Source organism: Heloderma suspectum, chromosome 2, assembly GCF_057233095.1.
Source record: "Heloderma suspectum isolate Gila_16-S chromosome 2, 16-S_ref, whole genome shotgun sequence".
NCBI lineage: Eukaryota > Metazoa > Chordata > Lepidosauria > Squamata > Helodermatidae > Heloderma > Heloderma suspectum.
The window spans coordinates 62,716,280-62,735,425 of record NC_139459.1 but is presented as its reverse complement, the minus strand read 5'-3'; the positions used below and the strand labels follow the sequence as shown (position 1 = coordinate 62,735,425).

The 19,146-nt window shown below is 44.0% G+C and overlaps 2 protein-coding genes across 2 annotated transcripts in view; one reads left to right on the top strand and one right to left on the bottom strand.

Moving 5' to 3' along the window:
* The window catches only part of SPATA9 (spermatogenesis associated 9), a 16,663-nt gene extending 14,958 nt beyond the window's left edge, over positions 1–1,705 (top strand). The window contains exon 5 of the mRNA XM_084829651.1: positions 1,469–1,705. Within this exon, the coding sequence (XP_084685777.1) occupies positions 1,469–1,705 (237 nt within the window). The remainder of the gene's footprint in view (positions 1–1,468) is intronic.
* Positions 548–19,146, bottom strand: RFESD (Rieske Fe-S domain containing). The gene is made up of 4 exons (XM_084833690.1): positions 19,043–19,146; positions 7,692–7,872; positions 6,286–6,320; positions 548–5,067 (listed from the first exon to the last, which is right to left on the bottom strand). The coding sequence occupies exons 1-4, from the start codon at positions 19,049–19,051 to the stop codon at positions 4,798–4,800; spliced, it is 495 nt and encodes a 164-aa protein (XP_084689816.1). The 5' UTR covers positions 19,052–19,146; the 3' UTR covers positions 548–4,797.

Below are 19,146 nucleotides of genomic sequence, written 5' to 3'. Positions count from 1 at the left end.
CCACCTACTCTAGAGAATGCAGTAGTATTCTAGTCTAGAGATTCTAACCTGTAAAACAGAGGTGGGCAACATGTGGCCCTCCAGATGTTTTGGACTACAACCTTCACCATCCCTTACCATTGGCTATACTGGCTAGGACTAATGGGTGTTGTAGGCCAAAACATCTGGAGGGCCACAAGTTGTCCACCCTTGCTGTAAGAGGAACAGATTTCTTTCTCAATAACCAGTAGTTCAGTAGCCAATAACATTGTAGTGGGGTCTAGCTCCAGTACACTACCACTAAGAGCTGCACTCTGCTCACCCTTTTAAAATAATCCTGTGCCACCAAAATCTTCTAATAAGACCATTAGGGTGATACTAGACATTAAATGTGAATGTTTGTAACTTGCTCTCCTGCAGCCTTTTCATCTGGAAGGAAAAACGACTTTGAGAGTAGACTAAGGTGAAGCAGAGAAAATAATCCCCTCTCCCAACTTCACATAGCCAAAGATGTTTATTTAGGGAGGCAGGAAATGGACCAGTAGGGGAGGGTAACATACGTGTGTGTGTGTGTGTGTGTGAGAGAGAGAGAGAGATCTAGTTTGGCTCTGACTGTCTTAACAGAATACATTAGAGGCCCAGAATTCACACTTGGAATACTGTGTACAGTTCCAGTCATAATACCTCTAAAAGGATAGAGTTGGACACGTTGTTGGGGAATATGAGCAGGAGAATAGCCATTGCAATCATGTCCTGCTTGTGGACTTCCCCTATGCATCCAATGGGCCACTGTAGGAACTGAATTGTGGACAACATAGGTACTCCTTTGGTACTCCTAAATCCATTAAATGGAAATCAGTACCATTGATGGAATTTACACTGTGCAGTTAGTTATGGCTGCACTGTAAGCATCACACAGGCTTAGTTCAGGAGTTGCTCAAGAGCCTAGGTCCACCAAAGCAATTCAGCAGAAGCTTAACTTTTGGCACGTAAAGTAATTCCACTGGACTCACCAGTACTCTTACATATTTAACATTAAACACAGGCTTGTGTGTTTTTTAAATTGTTATGTTGCACACCTGGGGCTTGCAATGCTAATATAAATAGGATGATCCAACTGTCAGTTCTGTCACCATTTATGAGAAACATTTAGAATAAAAACTGTTGCCCAGTCATCCTCAACCAAATGGTTCGAAGGGTGGACTCAAAACCCCACACATTTTTATTTCCACTAGCTGACTATTTTCTGTCACCTCGAGTTGGGGCAGATAGCCAGGAAGTCTTCAGATATCAAAAGGAAAAAGTAACTGTGAATCTATTCTCCTCATCCCCATCATGATCTTATATTTCCTGCTACCTGGTATGTTGATGTAATTAATGCACTCTACTAGTACCACATCACAAAGTGTCTGGATTCTGTTTGGCAGAAATACATAATATAAAAACCACTCAATTACTTTAAAGAAAAATGTATGTCTTCTTTTTACAGGCGGTCTCTATCAATAAAATGCTGGGAAAAATAAAAAACCTCATTCAAACAGACGGTGCTTCCAGGGAAAGCAGCAGTGATGGCGTTGATGCAGATGGATTTCCTAGAGCCAATGAAGCAGCACAAAACTCTACAACTTCGCCCCAGAGTTCTTCAGAGTTTGCTGTGAAGGCGCTACCAATCAGTGGAAGCATCCATACACTGCTTGCAGCAGTGGATCAAGAAAATGAACAGTAACGCTCCGTTATAGAGTATGCATAGCTGTGATCTTTTGGCCTGTGCACAGACTGTTTTATTAAATACCCAAATATGTGAAGATGGTAATCTTTTTCCATCAAGCAAGTGCAAACCACACACACACACAAACACACACACACATACATATACATATTTACAGGCAGTCTCTAGGCTGCAAAAAAGCTTAGCGTGTCAGTGTTCCTTACCTAATGGAAAGTAACCAAGTAACTTGTGTATGTTCCATGATGCCACATTACATGTAAAGGTTACTGAATTATCTTGAGCTTCAAAACACTGAAAACCATTTTGACAGCACCAGCGTGCATGATTTTGATTTTTAAAAGGTCTTCCTCATGCAAGAAACACACTTTTCCAAAAAGTTGAACTAAAGTTAATATCTGTCGTAACATGTGGTATGCCAACATCTAATGTTTTAAGTAGTAAAAATAAAGTTAAAAGATGAAGACTTACTAAGATTTTAATAAGTGGCTGATAATTACTTTATTTATTTCTTTATTATTAAATTTATTAATCGCCCATCTGGCTGGTCACCCAGCCACCCTGGGCGATGGACAATAAAACAGTTTAAAACAATAAAATTCTACAATAAAAACATTTCCTAAAATACCGTAACCCACCCCAAATGCCTGCCTGAACAACTACATTTTTAATGCATGACGGAAGCTCATTAAAGAGGGGGCATGGCGGAGTTCCCTAGGGAGGGAGTTCCACAGAGTGGGGGCCACCACAGAAAAGGCCCTCTCCCTCATCCCCACCAGTCTAGCTGTCCTGGCTGATGGGAGAGAGAAGGCCATCCGAGGCTGATTACAAGGCCGTTTTGGAACTGCTGACAGGAAAATAGCTTATGCTATTTCAAGGATAGACAAACTTGTTTTAGACTACAGCTCCCATAATCCCTGACCAATGGTTTTGTTGGCTGGGGCTGATGGGAGTTATAGTCCAATACATCTGGAGGGGCACCAGGTTGCCCACCCCTGCTGTACATTGGTATTACTTTCCTAAACACACTCAGAACTTATCCTGGCCGATCTATACAGGAAAGTCCTAGTTTCAGAGGCTTTTGCCTCTTAATTCACTCTTCTAATATGCATATATTACTGGTTTCTCACAGACTTAGTTTAAAACAAAACTCAGTGCTACTCTAGAACACAGTTCCAGAACTTGTAACTCCAAAAGAAGTGTCATAAAATTAAGGGCAGTGCAGGAGTTTGGTTCTGTGTGTGGGTGTGTATGTGTGTATGTTTTCCTTCTAGAATCTTACTGGCCAGTGAGCTAACCACATATTATGTATGAAGGGCAGATTGCTCTTAAAAGCCCCACCTACACAACAGCGAGTGCCAAGCTTATCCAAAGCTACTGTGTAAAGGGGGCTTTGTTGCTCACAAACTCTTTCCCGTACACAGATTCTGTATAACAGAAGAAAAGGGCTCTGTTTGCAGCTAGAAGAGGACATATTGTCTTGCTTACCAGAAATTCAAGACCTGATTAAATGTTACAGACCCCATGTGGTTGCTGCTGAAAAGTTCTCTTGTGTGGCAACATAACCTTTGAAAGCTCTTACTAGATGCATTGGACCAATATCCTGTAGCATCTCTACATCCATTCCAGCAGCTACCAGGGGCTTGCAATTCTGGTGTGGGGATGCCACATGCGACTAAACAGTCAAACACGGAATGGGTTTCTACCATTTGTGAACCAGTGGTTGGCACATGAGGAAATGTTTTAACAGAAAAACAAAACAAAAAACCAGATAAAATAATTCCTTACAAATAAACTACAATATATTCCCTACAAACTTTTTTTGTGTTTAACATTCTTCTATATTTCTAATGAAAGCTTCAGAAACATTTCAATATAACTTAGTGGTGCATACAGAAGCCAAGAGTTAAACACTTATGTTTTCCAGGGGTCCATGCATAACTGGTAATTTTGCACATTTATTAAGACAAGCATAAGCATGATAAAACAACAGTGTGTTCAGTCATGCCGGCCACATGACCACGGAAGCGTCTTCGGACAGCGCTGGCTCTTCGGCTTAGAAACGGGGATGAGCACCGCACCCTAGAGTCGGACACGACTGGTTGGGGACACCTTTACCTTTACCTTTTTAAGCATGATAAAACAACAGTGTGTCAGATCCCTGAGCATCACATTGTGAAAATGAAATCATATCAGATAAGCAGGGTGTGTTTGTGTGTGCATACAGCACACCCCCTCCTTATTGCTACATAGAAGCCCTCTGATGCATGTACTGTATCTCTTGCAATTCTTCAGCCACACTCCACAAAAATTGCACACCTCTCTCTGCCTGCCAGGAAACAGACAGGGCCAAACTCCAAGGAGCCCAGCTGCTTCTAACTATGCCATCAGCAGAGCCTATTTGGTTGAAAAGCAGTCTGTGGCTTCCAGCTAATATAGGTGAGCTGGGCTCTTGCTGAGTTGCATTTAGCAAAAGCTGGCCATCTGCAGCCTGCCTCACACCCAGGCTGATTTATGGTGCTACAAAATAACCACACAACTGGAACACTATTCGTCATGAACCTTGGTGACTATTTTGGGAAGGCTTGGATTAAGCGCAAGAAAAAGAATCAAAGTTTCCCAACTATAATTTTAACAATCATATGATTAGCATATAAAAATAGCATCTCTTGATAATATTTTAACATCATAATACTTTTTGAGCATTTTTGGTACCTTCAAGGTGAGACACTTAATGGCTAGAAGTTTTACATTTCAACTGGACCAATGTAAATTTTCTGACTTGTTCAATTCAGTTTCGAGACAGACAGACAGACTCTCTGACTACAGCAGGGGTGAACAACTTGTGGCCTTTCAGATGCTTTGGCCTACAACTCCCATTATTCCTCACCACTGGCCATGCTGGCTAGGGCTGATGGGAGTTGTAGGCCAAAACATCTGGAGGACCAAAAGATGGCCACCCCTGGTCTAGATGTTTGTTTATACTCTTATTAAACATAACTCAACTTCATATCATCACCCAGAAATGGAGTGTTCTCTAGACAGCAAAGTTACTTTAGTTTTATGCCTGTTACTATGAAGCACACAAGATGTTATTTTTTCTTAGGATAATTTATCATCTTTTTGTAGTTCTCAGCATAGTAATCGGAATCTATACTCTCAGCTAAATCTGAAAGAGTCACGTAAACATTTCCATTGTCCACAGTAACTTTATGAGTCCTTTGTTTTACTCCTTTTGATTGCCATTTTGGTGATAAAGATGGTTCCCTGGGGTTAATTGCTTGATATAATCCTTCACCAGTAGCCAGAGTTATTTTATACTTGTGCCACGGACAAATAATACACAACTGTCCATTGATGTCCTAAACACACATGGGGAAGGAAAAAAATGACATTTACTATCTTAGAAATCTCAGTAACATGTATACACCAGAAGAATCCCACTCAGCACGCCCGTAATCCTTCACACTGCTCTAGCAGGAGCACTAGATTTAGGGTGCAATTCTATGAGGATGCAGAGCAGGAGGAGTGGTGGAGGCAGTCTTTGCCTCCATGTTCCTCCTGCTCTGTGTTTTGGCTAGATAGGCTGTTTCGCCCATCGCAGCAAGAGGGAAGGAGGTTGGGGAAGCCTGAGGATACATTGTACACTGGCGTCCCCTCCCTGCTCACCAGCACACTCCCTTTCCCTCCTCTCCGAGGTTGCTTTTGCAAGCTCGGAAAAGCACCTGGCGCAGTTATCTCCATGCTGGCAGGGAGGGGGAGGGGACAGGGAGCTCAGATTCCTGGCTCTGAGGTTGGAACACTCTCTCCAACCTCAGATCCAGGAATCCTAAATATCCTGTGCCCCCCCCCCCCCAACTCTGTCTAGGTGCCATAGGATTGCTCCCTAAGAAATGTAAGTGAAAATCTGCAAAACGCTGTGGGAATCTCAAAAGGTCCACCCTGCTTTCCTGCCTTGGAGAGCCTCATGTATTGTTAATTAGAAAGAGGTTTAGTACTGATTCACCCTTAGGTACATCTCCATTCTTCTGAATAAATGTGGCAGGAAGTAATGTATAATTTGACCCTTATTCATGGAATGTAATAAATCGGATGCAAAACCTCAGGAAGGGGGGAAATTTAGCCTGCCTGGGATCCCAATCTGGTGCTCCTGGGTTCCCCAGAAGCCAATGCTCCTTTCCCAATGCCCCATTCCCTTTTCCCAACCACCAATTTTTGGTGGTTTCCTGGCTTTTGTGCAGTCCCCCTCCCACTTCTAAAAGGTTGAAATGCCTCTCCTAAGGCTTAGTTACCAGCAGCGAGAGCTGTAAGATGAAATATGCTGACATTTCTGGTTCCACCCCTTCTGTCTTCGGCCCCGCCCACCACTGGAATGTGGCCCTCGAGTGCTTCTCTAAAACGGAATTCAGCCCTCTGGCTGAAAGAGGTTCTGCACCCCTGCACTAAATGTTCTGTCTGGTCATGCAGTTATCTGTCTTTGCTCTGTTACTGTAACTATATGTAAATATTGCTCTCCATTTATCTGAAGGTTTTGGACATTACACTGGCCAGCCAAGTGAGATTTTACTGTTCTTCCATACCTCTATTTCCCCAAGATGTAAAGGACCTCCTGCATCTGTTAAAAGAAGAGAATATGAATTCATTTATTTGTTTGTTTGTTTTCGATACTTCTATACCGCTTAATGTAATACAATCTTTAAGCAGTTTACATATAAATATTAAAATCACATTTCAAATACAATATTAAAAACAATTCTAATTACAACAATAGTACAGAGCAACGCAAGGAGCAGCAAGATGGAGTAGCATGATCACGTTAATTTCAAGCCAGGGAAAGCGTGGGTGAACAAGGGCATTTTCATGAGATCTTTCGAATATACTGCATTTTCTGCCACCTGAAGTGCATGCGGGAGGGTTTTCCAAAGGGTAGATGCCATTACCAAGAAGGCCTGTCATCAAGGTATTATGTGACAACATTCCATTAGTTTCCAAATGACCTACAAGGCCTCCACTGATGTTCTTAGAGGTCAGCTGAGTATATATAAGGGAAGGTGGTCTGCTAGATATCGTGGTCCCAAGTTGCTTAGGGCTTTATATGACAATAACATAACCTTGAACATGGTTTGGTTGCTGATAGCCAGCCAGCGCAGTTCTTTTAAAAGAGAGAGCTGGGTGTTCCAGTGAGCACCCTAGCTGCTGAGTTCTGTATTAGCTGTAGCTTCTGAACCAGACACAAGGGCAGCCCCACATAGAGCACATTACAGCGCTCTAATCGTGAGGTTACCAGCACATGGATCACCATGGCTAGGCTGTCGCTATCCAATTAGAGATAGTAGCCATGATGGCTATATGTTACCAGAAGTAGTCACTGACTCTAGTTGCCGGGGAACACATTTGGGGCTTTTTAGCTTCCAAATAAGATGAGTGCGTGCGGGGAGTGGATGATGACATAATGGAGGCGTATACATTTATGCATGATAAGGAGAAAGTGTATAGGAAGAGGTTTTTCTCCCTCTTTCCTAATACTAGAACACAGGGTCATCCACTGAAGCTGAATGGTGGGAGATTCAGGATAGACAAAAGAAGTACTTCTTCACACCATGCAGAGTCAAACTATGGAATGTGCTTCCACAAGTTGTAGTGATGGCGGCTAACTTGGTCAACTTTAAAGGGGGATTAGACAAATTAATGGAAGATAAGGTTGTCAGTGGCTACTAGTCCTGAACAGAATATTACTTTTTCTATCAGATACTGTATGCCTCTGAATCCCAGTTGCTAGAGAACATGAGCAGGAGAGTGCCATTGCACTCATGTTCTGCTTGTGGGCTTCCCACAGGCATCTGGTTGGCCACTATGGGAATAGAATACTGGATTCGATAAACGCTTTGGTCTGATCCGGGAGGGCTCTTGTTATGTTCTTACTCAATCTAGATAAAAGTAAAATTGTTCAACAAACATCAAGATACATCCTCTGCAAAATTCTTACGGTAACAGCGGCAATCCAGAGCATAAAACCTTTCATCATGGTAGAAAATAACAACTTCTCTGTCATGGACAGTAGCTGTTGCTTTTTGTTGTTGTTTTAGATCATCTTCTCTGCCAACACAAACTGGACTGCTGGGTAACTTTGTTTTAGATGTTTTGATTGAGCTGTCCTCATTAATATTCTACAAGCAAGAGGAAAAACACTATATTAAAAATTAACATGACACTAAAAAATAATTTCATGGACACAAGAAAGTCATACCTGTACTGAAGTCACAATTTATAGCACGTCTGCACAATATGTGAGCAACCAGCCATGTAGAGTGGTTCACTAGGACATCAACACACCTCCTGTTTTTTTCTGCCTGCCCGGGTCTGCAAAAATGGGGAAGGGGAGGTGTCAAGCCCTTGGCAGACCACAACACACGGCTGGTAAGCTGCGTTCAGCTGTGCGGAGGTCTCAAGTTGTTCAGGCCAGATTTATAGGGCCATAAAACTGTCAAAAGGCATTACACAAGGTAATACACACCATGCATTTTCTCCTAAGGGCCACACACCTCTCAGGTGTAAGCTTAACCTTTGCCTTAAATGTATTAATACAATGTTTGAATTGCTTTTCTACAACAACAACAAAAGCAAGTACTGGGGCAAATCTACCACCACCTGTCCTGGGCATTGAAAATAGGAAGCCTACTGTCTTCTCCCACCAGTCAGGACAAGCAGCAGCATTGTGAATCTGTTTTGGTACTTTCTTCTCCCATCGTAGTAGCGAATGCAAGTGCCATATCTCTACAGAGTACATGGAGTAAAACCTGGCAGTCTTCTCCCTGGAAATGGTGCAGCCTGAAATCCTGGATGTGGAGCAGTATACAAATATTGTAAATAAATAAATAAATAAATAAATAAATAAATAGCCATTGTTGGTTACAACCCATTCTTTTCAGGGACTCTTGTTAGAGAAGCCCACTAATTCCAGGTTCTTAGCAGTGTTTGTTCATTTTTTAATCTTTTCAAGTCAACTAGTTTCTTGTATATGCTCCATTCCCTTGACTGTTTTCATTAGAATCCTGCCTTATATGAAGCACTGAAACAGACTTTGGATGCCAAGTATTGCCACCTAGCAGCTGACCACTATTCAGGAATGGTGGCTGCTAAAAAGAAAATACACTCACAGACAAACAACTTGTCCCTAACCTAGAACTCTATCTGTGTACTGACAAGTGCACCGAGCACCTGTGGGGTTGGTTTCAATATCCTTTGAACAGAGGGCACTCTTCCCTAGGAAGGTGCCGTGTACTGGGTCAGGCCATTAGTCCATCTAGCTCAGGCTCATCTACAATGACTGGCAGCAGTTCTCCATGGTTTCAGGCAGGGATCTTTCCCAGGCTTACCTGGAGATGCCAGGGATTGAGCCTTAGCATGCATGAAGCAGATGACCCTCACTGAAGAAAATGGGGGAACCCTATAAGGACATGAGAGCTCCTTGCATCTGAAAGATTCTCCCTGTACGTGTAGAACTGAACTGCAGAATTATCAGCAACTCAGAATCTGTAACCAATCAATGTAAAAAAAACATCCCCGGAGGGTAGAACACCACTGGCCAGAAGATGTCTGCAGGGCCAGCCCTTCCATGAGGTACGGTGAATGCCCCCGTTCTGGCAGTGGATGCTACTGACAGGAGAACTGCACGCTCCATCTTGCGCTCCAGAAAGCCATGCTGGCCGCTCTCCTGCTGTGGCAAGTGGCTGACACAGCTCTGTGGAGCGCCATCTGCCCAATGCCTCAGAGTGTGGCATCAGGTGGATTATCAGGGAGTATAATGTCTGGGAAGCGCCGTCAGATGCTCAGAAGAGAAGGCAGCCAGCATGGCTCTGAAGAGAGCGCATCGCAAATGCCTCACTGTAAAGGGGTCCTTCCTCAGAGTGAGGCATTAGTGGAGAGGTGGCCCTGGAGTTCGCTTGTTCTGCTGTGGCACAGAACAGTCTCCAGGTTCACCTCCCCACCAATGCCTCACTCTGAGGAGGGACCCCTCAAGCAGGGAATTGAGGGAGGAGAGAGGGCTGTGGTGTGCCAGCCGCCACGGGGGGGAGGGAGAGGGGGTTGCTGCTATCCTCAAATGGAGGAGGGGAAGGCCATCACCATGGGGAGACAAGAGAGGGCAGAGGCGGGGTTGAAGGGAGGAGGACCCAGCTGCTACCACCAGCACCATCATTGGGGTGGAGGGAGGGGAAGAGGAAGCAAACAGGGGGCTGCCACCGCTGTCGCATGGCCTGGGGTGGGAGCAGAGAAGAGAAGCTGGTGACGCAACCTCCCACCTCAGGCAGCATGAGTTCTTGTGCTGGCCCTGGAATCCTGCCTTATATGAAGCACTGAAACAGACTTTGGATACCAAGTATTGCCACTGTCAGCTGGACCTACAACTGACAGAAGTTGGCCTCAAGTTGGCCTTGATCTTGTCAACCTGCCAATATTCTGTTGGCCCCTAACACTGTTTCACATAAATGCAGAGTCAGTCCTGACCTAAGGAGTTAATTTCATCTTGCTTATTAGTTGGGCTTGTCCATTAGTTAACAATACAAAGACAAAGGAGGGACAAAAACAGGTGTGGCGCGCAGAGACAGCTGCAGTTCATTATGCACTGCTGCTGTTCATTCACCTGCATTCAGTTCTCCAGGGCATGAAGTCAACAGAGGGATGGGTGCCTGATGAAGTCTTTGTACTATAAACCAAACAATACATTTATTTAAAACAGATCAAATAGTATTCTCCTATTTAAAATATAAGGAAAAGATAAATAAAAATAAAACAGGAGTAACAGCATCCAGCATATGAAAACCTTGCTGAAATTCACTATCACCGATTATGAATGAGGCCAAAGTCTTCTAAGATGAATGGATTCATCCATTCATGTGTGTGTCAATCCAGAAGGTGAACTGGGCAATTTTCATCACATCACTGTATGAGATCCTCTCTTGTGGCCATGTGTGCCGGTGTGGACATGTTTTAAATTAACTGATCCATGTGGTGAGCCCCTAAACATGAATGGCATATCATGCATGGGCAGTGCCACAAGGAGCAATTTTTAAAGACCTTCACATGACGGCTCTAATGAATCAAGTAGCTCCTTTTGTTTGTTTTTTTCTAGTGATCCAACATAGCAACAACTTTCAAAAGTAGTTGTAGAAAGAAAGTTAAATATTGGTTGAAGTAGGAGAGAGGTTGGTGGTTGTTTGTAATGCAGTCTGTTTTCATTCGGTGACCAAGCATTATTTGTTAAAAAGTAAGCAAAGGCTTGGATTTCTCATGAAAAAGGATGCAATGCAGAAGACACAAGGCATATACAATTTGAACTGGAGAGAAAAGTACAAACTTTACTACAGTATCAGAAGTGCTGAGAGATCACCTCATTTTGTCAGGTTACACCCGATCAGTAACAGCTCTGTTAAGAAATATTGTTAGCTTCTGTCCTACCATACATAATTCTAGTTTTTGTTATTACAAAACATGGATTTATGTTGCACACAAGAAACTTAAGTGAGAGCTAAAACGGGGAACGTGAATCATGCTTTTCTGAGTGAATGCTACAGCCTAAGAGACAATAGAGTAACAGTGCAATCCTACACATAGCTACTCACTCTGTGTTTGATGGGGCTTACTCTCAGGTAAGTGGGTATAGGTCAGGACTGCAGCCTAAATCACATAATTGACAGTTCTGCAGTTTATGTGCCTTGTGTTCCCTTTCAGTGCATAATACTTCCCAACTAACAATCCAACCCCAAATAAGGCCCACTCCCAAGTAACAATCCAATCCCAAATAAGACTCACTCCCAAGTAAGCAAGCACAGAATTGTAGCACAAGAGAAGTAAACACATTTAATAGCACAAGATAAAATAATACATGTAATATTTACTTAAACTCTGGCAATTTAAAAAGTGCATAGAAACACATGTGCCAGTGTGCGAGATAAAACAAGGTTTTTTCAGAAGCTATTTTCATTCCTCTGTATCACAAAAGACCTTTTCATTACAAGCCAGAGGTACTGAATTCCAGAACTATTTTAACAATGGTACCTGTGTGATAAAACAGCAGATTGCAGATCTGCACTGGCATTCGGCCTCCTCTGACATCCCTAGTTGTGAGCTATCCCTATTGTAGTGTTCAATATTTGGGGATGGCTTGGTCTTGAATGAGCAATTAAGACCCATTAGCGTTACAAAAGCCCTGCTCGTGGTGCAGATAAAACATGTTAGGACTAGTTGTTGATATGGATCAACACAGCTGCCTACATTATCAGACTCTTAGGGATGTGGCCATGGGGACTGTCAGGATGAGTGCTTGCACTTCAAAATTAACCATTGCTTTCAGTAAAGAGGCACAGTTAGGCACCCAAATCACCACTCAACCAGAAGTGAGCAGAACCTGATGGTCCGTAGAGATGTGTAACTGGCGACTATTAAAATCTCAGTATGGATAGCATAGACAATTTCAGCTGCAAGGCCAGCTGTGAACGCTTGCCAATGTCATAGCAAATCCTATTCACTTGCATTTCCCAGGCTTCACTGTTCCTGTGAGTCACCGTTCGTATTTGCCAAGAGGCCTCTTAGCTGGAAACAACTTGAGATGGTTTGTGATTTATAAGGAAAGAACTGGCTGGAAGTAAACATACTGGCACAGCATCCAAAGTGGCATTAGGTTCAGAATACATAGATGTGGGGGTTGGGGAAGGGGCACCTAGTAGTTCTTGGCTCCTTCTCTGCTAGGAGTCACACTGTGATGTAATGGCTATCCCACACTGTATGCCTAGAAGTAAATCTTACTAATGTCTAAGATTTAAGATTTGATGACCTTTCCTCATCAGAAAGAAGATGGGTACTGCTCACTTGCATATGTTCATTTATTTGCATTCATATTTTAAATTGTCCACTGCCTAATATTGAGGTTAACTTCAAAATAATAAGCCAGATGCTTTTAACTCATTCCAAAACATAGAAGCCAAAAGTGGTAAATTCATTCCAAAAGTATTAAAACATTTAGGGAGCAAAACTACGGCACCTAGACAGAGTCTGGGGGGACATTGTATAGTTCAGATTCCTGGATCAAAGGTCAGACACAGCACCTCGACTGCAGATCCAGGAATCTGCACTCCCTGCCCCTTCCCCATCCCCCTCACAGCTGGCTTGGAAAGAACCATGCCAGCTGTTCTCCGAGGTCGCAAAGGTGACTTCAGAGAGGGGGTAAAGGGTGTGTGCCAGTGGGCAAGCAGTGGACTGGAGAAGCTGGTATATGATGTATCCAACCCCCCCGCCCCAGTCTCCTTCCTTCCCACTCTGACACGCCCAAGCTAGATGAGCAAAAAAGCTTGTCTAGCCAAAATGCAGAGCAGGAGGAATGTGGAGGCAAAGATTGCCTCATCCTACTCTGCATAGGATGCCAGTAAGCCTCCGAGTTCAGAGGCTTACAGGCATTGCTATAGGATTGCACATTCATTCATTCATTCACAACCCACCCTTACATGAAATTTCTAAAATAGGAAACTTACAAGAAACTTCCAAATCCCTTTTGAAGCTAAGGTCTATTGGGGAAATGATGGAATAAGAAAAAACCCTATTGGCCACGGAAACCATATACAGCTTAAAGCATACATCATGATAAGTAGTTAATACGTCAGAATGAGTTCTTTAAACAAAAAATTAATTATGTTGTATTTTTCTAAATAAATAATACAGAATAAAATTAAAATAAAAAACATAGAGGACCTCTATATAATAATTATATATTTTATTCAATAAAATAAAATCCAAAACAAGAGTGGACAAAACTATATAAAAAAAAAACTTTAACCAAATCAAGGTAAATTATTTTGAAAAAAATCTATAAGCACAATCCTTTGCACCCCATCCTGCATACGTTGCTTCATATGTGTGTGTGTGTGTGTGGGGGGGGTCCTTTCACTGACCTCCTCTTCTCATTGTCAGCCTTTCCACAAACAGACAGCTGTGTGCGTCGAACAGCATACATAAGAGGCAGAGAGGAAAGGCACTATGTAGTGAACAGTCACATATATAGACATCAGTGTATCATGGTAACCCAAAACGGCACAGTGGTCTTATCTTAAAATACAAAGTATGTGCTAGTTTTCAATATGAACAGAAAGGAAAGGTCAACTTCAGATTTCTTTTTTCTTTTCTTTTTTTTACTACATTTGACACGGGAAGAAGGAAGCTGTGTAATCTGTAAAGAAATGCCCACTTAATTATCAGCTCCACATATTAATGCAGAGGGAGGGGGTATTAAAATGCTAATAAAAATTAGATGAATCAGTCTACCAATGAGCATGCGCAGTAGCCCTAGCTTGAGAATGGAGTTGGCATTCATTACCACTGCTAACATTTAGGATAGTACTTGCAGGGTTGGTTCCAGAGAATAACACTGGGTGACTGTGCCTTGGCCCCCTGGCATTTGAACTGTGGTGCGCCACAGGGCACTATCTTGTCACCAGTGTTGTCTGGCATCTATACGAAGCCATTGAGAATTTGGGGCAAGGTGTCTTCAGTCTGTAATAACACCCAGCTCTATTTTTCTATAGCATCTCAGTCTGGAGAGGCCGGGCATGTTATGAACTGGTGCCTGGATACAGTTATTCACGGGATGAGGGCTAATTGCACTGAACCTGAATCCTGATAAGACAGAGAAGCTATGGGTGGCTGGTTCCCAAGTCCAGGAATTGGGTTGCTTACCTGTTCTGGATGGGGTTGCGCTGCCTCTGAAGGAACAGCTATGTAGTTTGGGGATGCTCCTGGATCCATCCTTGTCACTGCAGGCCAGGTGACCTCAGTGGCTCAGAATGCCCATTACCAACTTCATTTGGTGCACCAACTATGCCCATTCCCAGATACGGATAGCTTAGTCACTGTGATGACAGATAGCCTAGTAACTTCATGACTAGACTATTATATTGTGCTCTATTTGGGGCTGCCCTTCCACCTGGTTTGGAAGCGCCAGATAGTGCAGAATAGAGTAGCTGGGATGCTCAGTGGTATACCTAGCTATATACATAACAGAGCTGTGTTAAAAGAACTGCACTGGCTGCCTATTAGCTACTGAACTATGTTGTTGACATATAACACAACTAGAATATCTAGCAGATTGCCTTCCCCTATATTTTATTTATTTACTTACGTAGAAAGCAATCGTATGGCTGCTAGACAGTGGCTAGACAGCCATAGGGTATCTGGTTTTCCGGGAACTGACCTCAGAGCCTGCGCTCCGAGGTCGGTTCCCAGAGAACCGACTTCCCCCCACTTCCATGCTGCCTCTGAGGCAGCGCAGAACAGCCCCATCCTCCACGCTCACAAGAGGAGTGGGGAGTGGCTGAAAAGGGGCGTTCTGGGGGGCGTTCCAGGGCGGGGAGGGCGGAAATGCCTGTATGACACATCCATTGTGTCATACAGCGGCCTTCTTCCCTGCTCAGCCCTCCCGCGGCTAGACAGCCTCAATCAGCCAAAAATGCAGGGCAGGAGGAACGCGGAGGGAACGATCCCCTCCGTGCTTCTCCTGCCCTGCATTGGATAAGCGGTCACCTCCTAGTTTGGTGGCGGCCACCTATCTGAATAGGATTGCGCCCTTACTGTACTTTTAATTCACCCAATAGCCAAAGTTCTCTGGGTGGTGTACAATACATTAAAAACATGAAATACAGACATTAAACAAAGAATAAAAACAGCATAGAATAAAATCAATATCAAACCAGCAGCAAATACTGAAATCATTCTAGCACATAAAATCATATTAAAACCACCAGCACAATAAAGCACTAAAAACAGTTCTTAAAATGCTCAGTAGAAAATATACACACACACCCATACACCCCCGCCCCCCCAGTCAACCACTGAGATCCTCAGAGGAGGCCTTATTAGTTGTTCTACGACCAATATATCTTGCCAGGTCATATCATAAAAGCAGGCCTTCTCAGTAGTGGCACCAGCCCTGTGGAACACTCTCCCATATGTGGTTTAAGAGGCAAAAACTGTGGCAAGTTTCAAATGCCTTTTGAAAATGTATTTGTTTATGCAGACTTTCCCTGGCCTATAATGGACTATGTCACTGCTCTATTTTGTTGTTGCACTGTCTTCCATTATTTATTATTTTTATATTGTTCTATTGTATGACATATGCATTTGAGTGTAAATTGCTTACTGGCACAATCCTATGCACGTTCAGACAGAAAAAAGTCCTACAACTCCCAGGGGCTTTACTGTATTAAGATATTTTACTATATTAAGCAGTATATAAGTAAAATAAATAAATAAATAAGAATCTAAACAAAAAGCAGAGGTGAGATCTGAACCTCAAAACACACACACACCCCTTTGAAGCCATAGTTCTCTTATTTAGGATTACACCTCACCATCGCCAAAAACACCTCTCTCTCTCACCCCACACCCCCAGCACAAGATCCATTCACCCCAATTGCTCATTTCTGTTTTTCAGGCTGCTCCTCAAACACACACACACTTCCCTGTTTTCTCCCCTCACCAAACTGAGGTGTCTCCCTAATCCCTCCTGTTGCTCTCTGCAGCCCTCCCTGTTGCTAGCTCTGGTCTCTTTCCTTCCTCTTCTCCCATGTCAGGTCCCCCCAAGCCCTTCCTAGCCCATCCACTCTGCTTCATCCTCCAACCTCCTTGGGTCACCCTTAGCCAGCCCCATATTTCCCCCTTTCTTCTCCCACTTCATCAGGTCACCCCAAACTTTCCCCTGCTTTCCCTGCTCCCATTTCCAAGCCTTCCTCCTTACCAATGAGGCCTGTCCCTCCCTTCCTTTTTTCCCAGGTGGTTTGGCGCTGTTCAAAGCAAAATGCTGGCCTCCAGCTGCCTACCAACCTTATTTCCGAACGAAGAATGTCTCCAGGTCCACATGGGGCCTGGAGGCTTTCAGGAGAATAAAAGCATAAGAAGAGTCATTCTGGATCAGACCAATGGCCAACCAGCTGCCCATGTGAAACCCACAAGCAGGACACGAGTGCAACCGCACCCCCCCCCCCATGCTTCTCAGCAACTGGTGCATACTGTCTCTGATACTGGAGGTAGCATATAGCCATCAGGCCTAGTAGGTCATTGACAGCCTTGCCTCCATTAATTTGTCTAACCCTCTTTTAAACTATCCAAATTGGTGGCCATCACTAAGTCTTATAGGAGCAAATTCCACAGTTTCGCTATGCACTGTGTGAAGAAGTACTTCCTTTTATCTGTCCTGAATCTCCCACTTCAGCTTGATGGAATAACCCCGGGTTTTAGTACTATGAGAAAGGGAGAAAAATGTCTCCCTACTTTCTCCATACCATGCATAATTTTGTACACCTCTATCATGTCTCCCCTTACTCGCCTTTTCTCCAAGCCAAACAATCCCAGCTGTTGTAACTTTCACTCATAGGGAACAGTAAATATGGCAGGTGGCTGGAGACTAGTGCTTCACTTTGAAGTGCTCTCAGCTACACTGAAAGAAATTAAATAATAATTTTTAAAATCACAGGTATCTGTACAGCCCTTCCAGATGCAGGGGGAGGTGTCTGCAGGCACCACATTGCCCAGTCCCAGGAGGTTCCTCTGTTATGTACTATGGAGCTCTGTCCAGTCTGACAACAAAGGGGGAAAAGGGAATTGAAGAGTTCTGTGAGTTTGCTGCGAGAATCACATGACAAGGCTTTTTTCTCATTGCAGCTTCATTCTGGTGGATGTTCTTTCCCTCTCAGCCCCAAGGCTCATCACTTTTGATTCTGACAGTTAAGGTCACCCCTTGACATTGCTGCCATCAGTGGGCAGCCCCAGCCCATCACCTGAAGAGCTGAGCTGCTGGAACTCACCTCCCAGTGTGTTAGATTTGAAAGAGCAATAAGACTCTTTGATGGATTGGTGCCTGTATAAATACACATGTAACAATTCCTTTTTAGAGACAGTTTGCGAAGCCCATTGGCTCCTACCTTGCACATTGAAGGGTGGACTGTTTTGAGTAGTGTTCTTATTAGTTGGTTGGCTGTGGGACCTGTCTTTTGGGAGAGCAGGGGTGTGGGAGGGTTAGTGCCTGCCTGCCTTTTTCTAGAGATTTTTTTTCTCACCTCTTTCTGGGGCTGCTGGATTTTCCAGCACCACCCACCCCCAATTTTGGACTGCGTTTCCTATCTTGGACCTTGCCTCTGCTAGCACTGGCACTCAACCCTGCCTGGAATTGTGAATACTCCTTACTATTTAAATTATAATTGCCTGGAATTGTGAATACTCTTTACTATTTAAATTATAATTGCATGAATTGGTTTGGATTGTGATGTGGAACTGGAGAGTAGTAGGAGAGCTTCCACATTGAGAACACTGTTGTTGCTTGCAAAGGTGAGGGTGATGTCATTCTTTTTGCTCCTGCCTGCTTTGAGTCTGATTCCTCACAAATTCTTCTCCCTTATCCCCCAAGGCTGCAAGCTGTTCATGGTTACCTAGTGATGAAAGGTATTCTGCTCATGCTCAGAGATTACGTTTGAGCCATGCCATTATAAACAGGTTCTGTAAACAACCCAAGCGTATAACTAGAATAACATACACAAATCAGAGAATGCACTGTTCTGTAGTACAGAATTTTGAAATATCAGTAGAGAAATCCAAGAGGCCCTATCACTTGAGCCCCTCACACCAAATGAAAATGTAAAACTTCATCCATATTACATAGTATTATGAAAATCCAACTGCACAAAAAATGACTACTAGGTTAAGAGCACAATTTTTAAAGTCCCTCCGTAGCTTTTTAATAAGGTATCACTTTCCAAAAGAATAGCATGACCGCTGGCTCGGGCGGATGGGAGCTGCAGTCCAGCAACATCTGGGCCGCCACCCGTTCCCCATCCCTGAGGTAAGGGGTGGAAACGGGCCCCCACAAATGTATTATTTGAAAAGCTTCCAAATACAAGAGGATTCTTCCCTCTCCCCTCTGGCAGCTGCCCGCCTCCCTCCTGTCTCGGCTTTGGGACCAGGCACTGGCATTCCTCCCACCCAACGCAGCTAAAAATCAGGGAAAAGTCGGCGACGAAAGGCTACGGCACTGGAACAACCATTGCCGCCACCCGCCAGGCGGCGCCCGACACACGGGGCCTTGCCCGGCGATCTGCACCAGTGCGCGCGCGCGCGCCTGCGTTGCTCAGGCTCAGAAACCACAACGCCCGGCAGTCCTCCCGGTCTTGACGACTCCAATACCCTAGACACCTTGCGACCAGCCCCTCCCCGTTCCCCTTCCTTTCTCACGTGCGCTTTATATGGAGTTAAGAGCAACCGCTGCCGGGGGAGGGAAAGAGTGCTTTCTCAACGAATGCAAACCTGCTCCATCTCGCGTTTCCTCCAGGCGCAGCCGGAAGACGGTGCCGATCAACTGCGCCGCCACTGCGGCTCGACCACTGCAGAACCGTTCCCCCGCGTTTTCT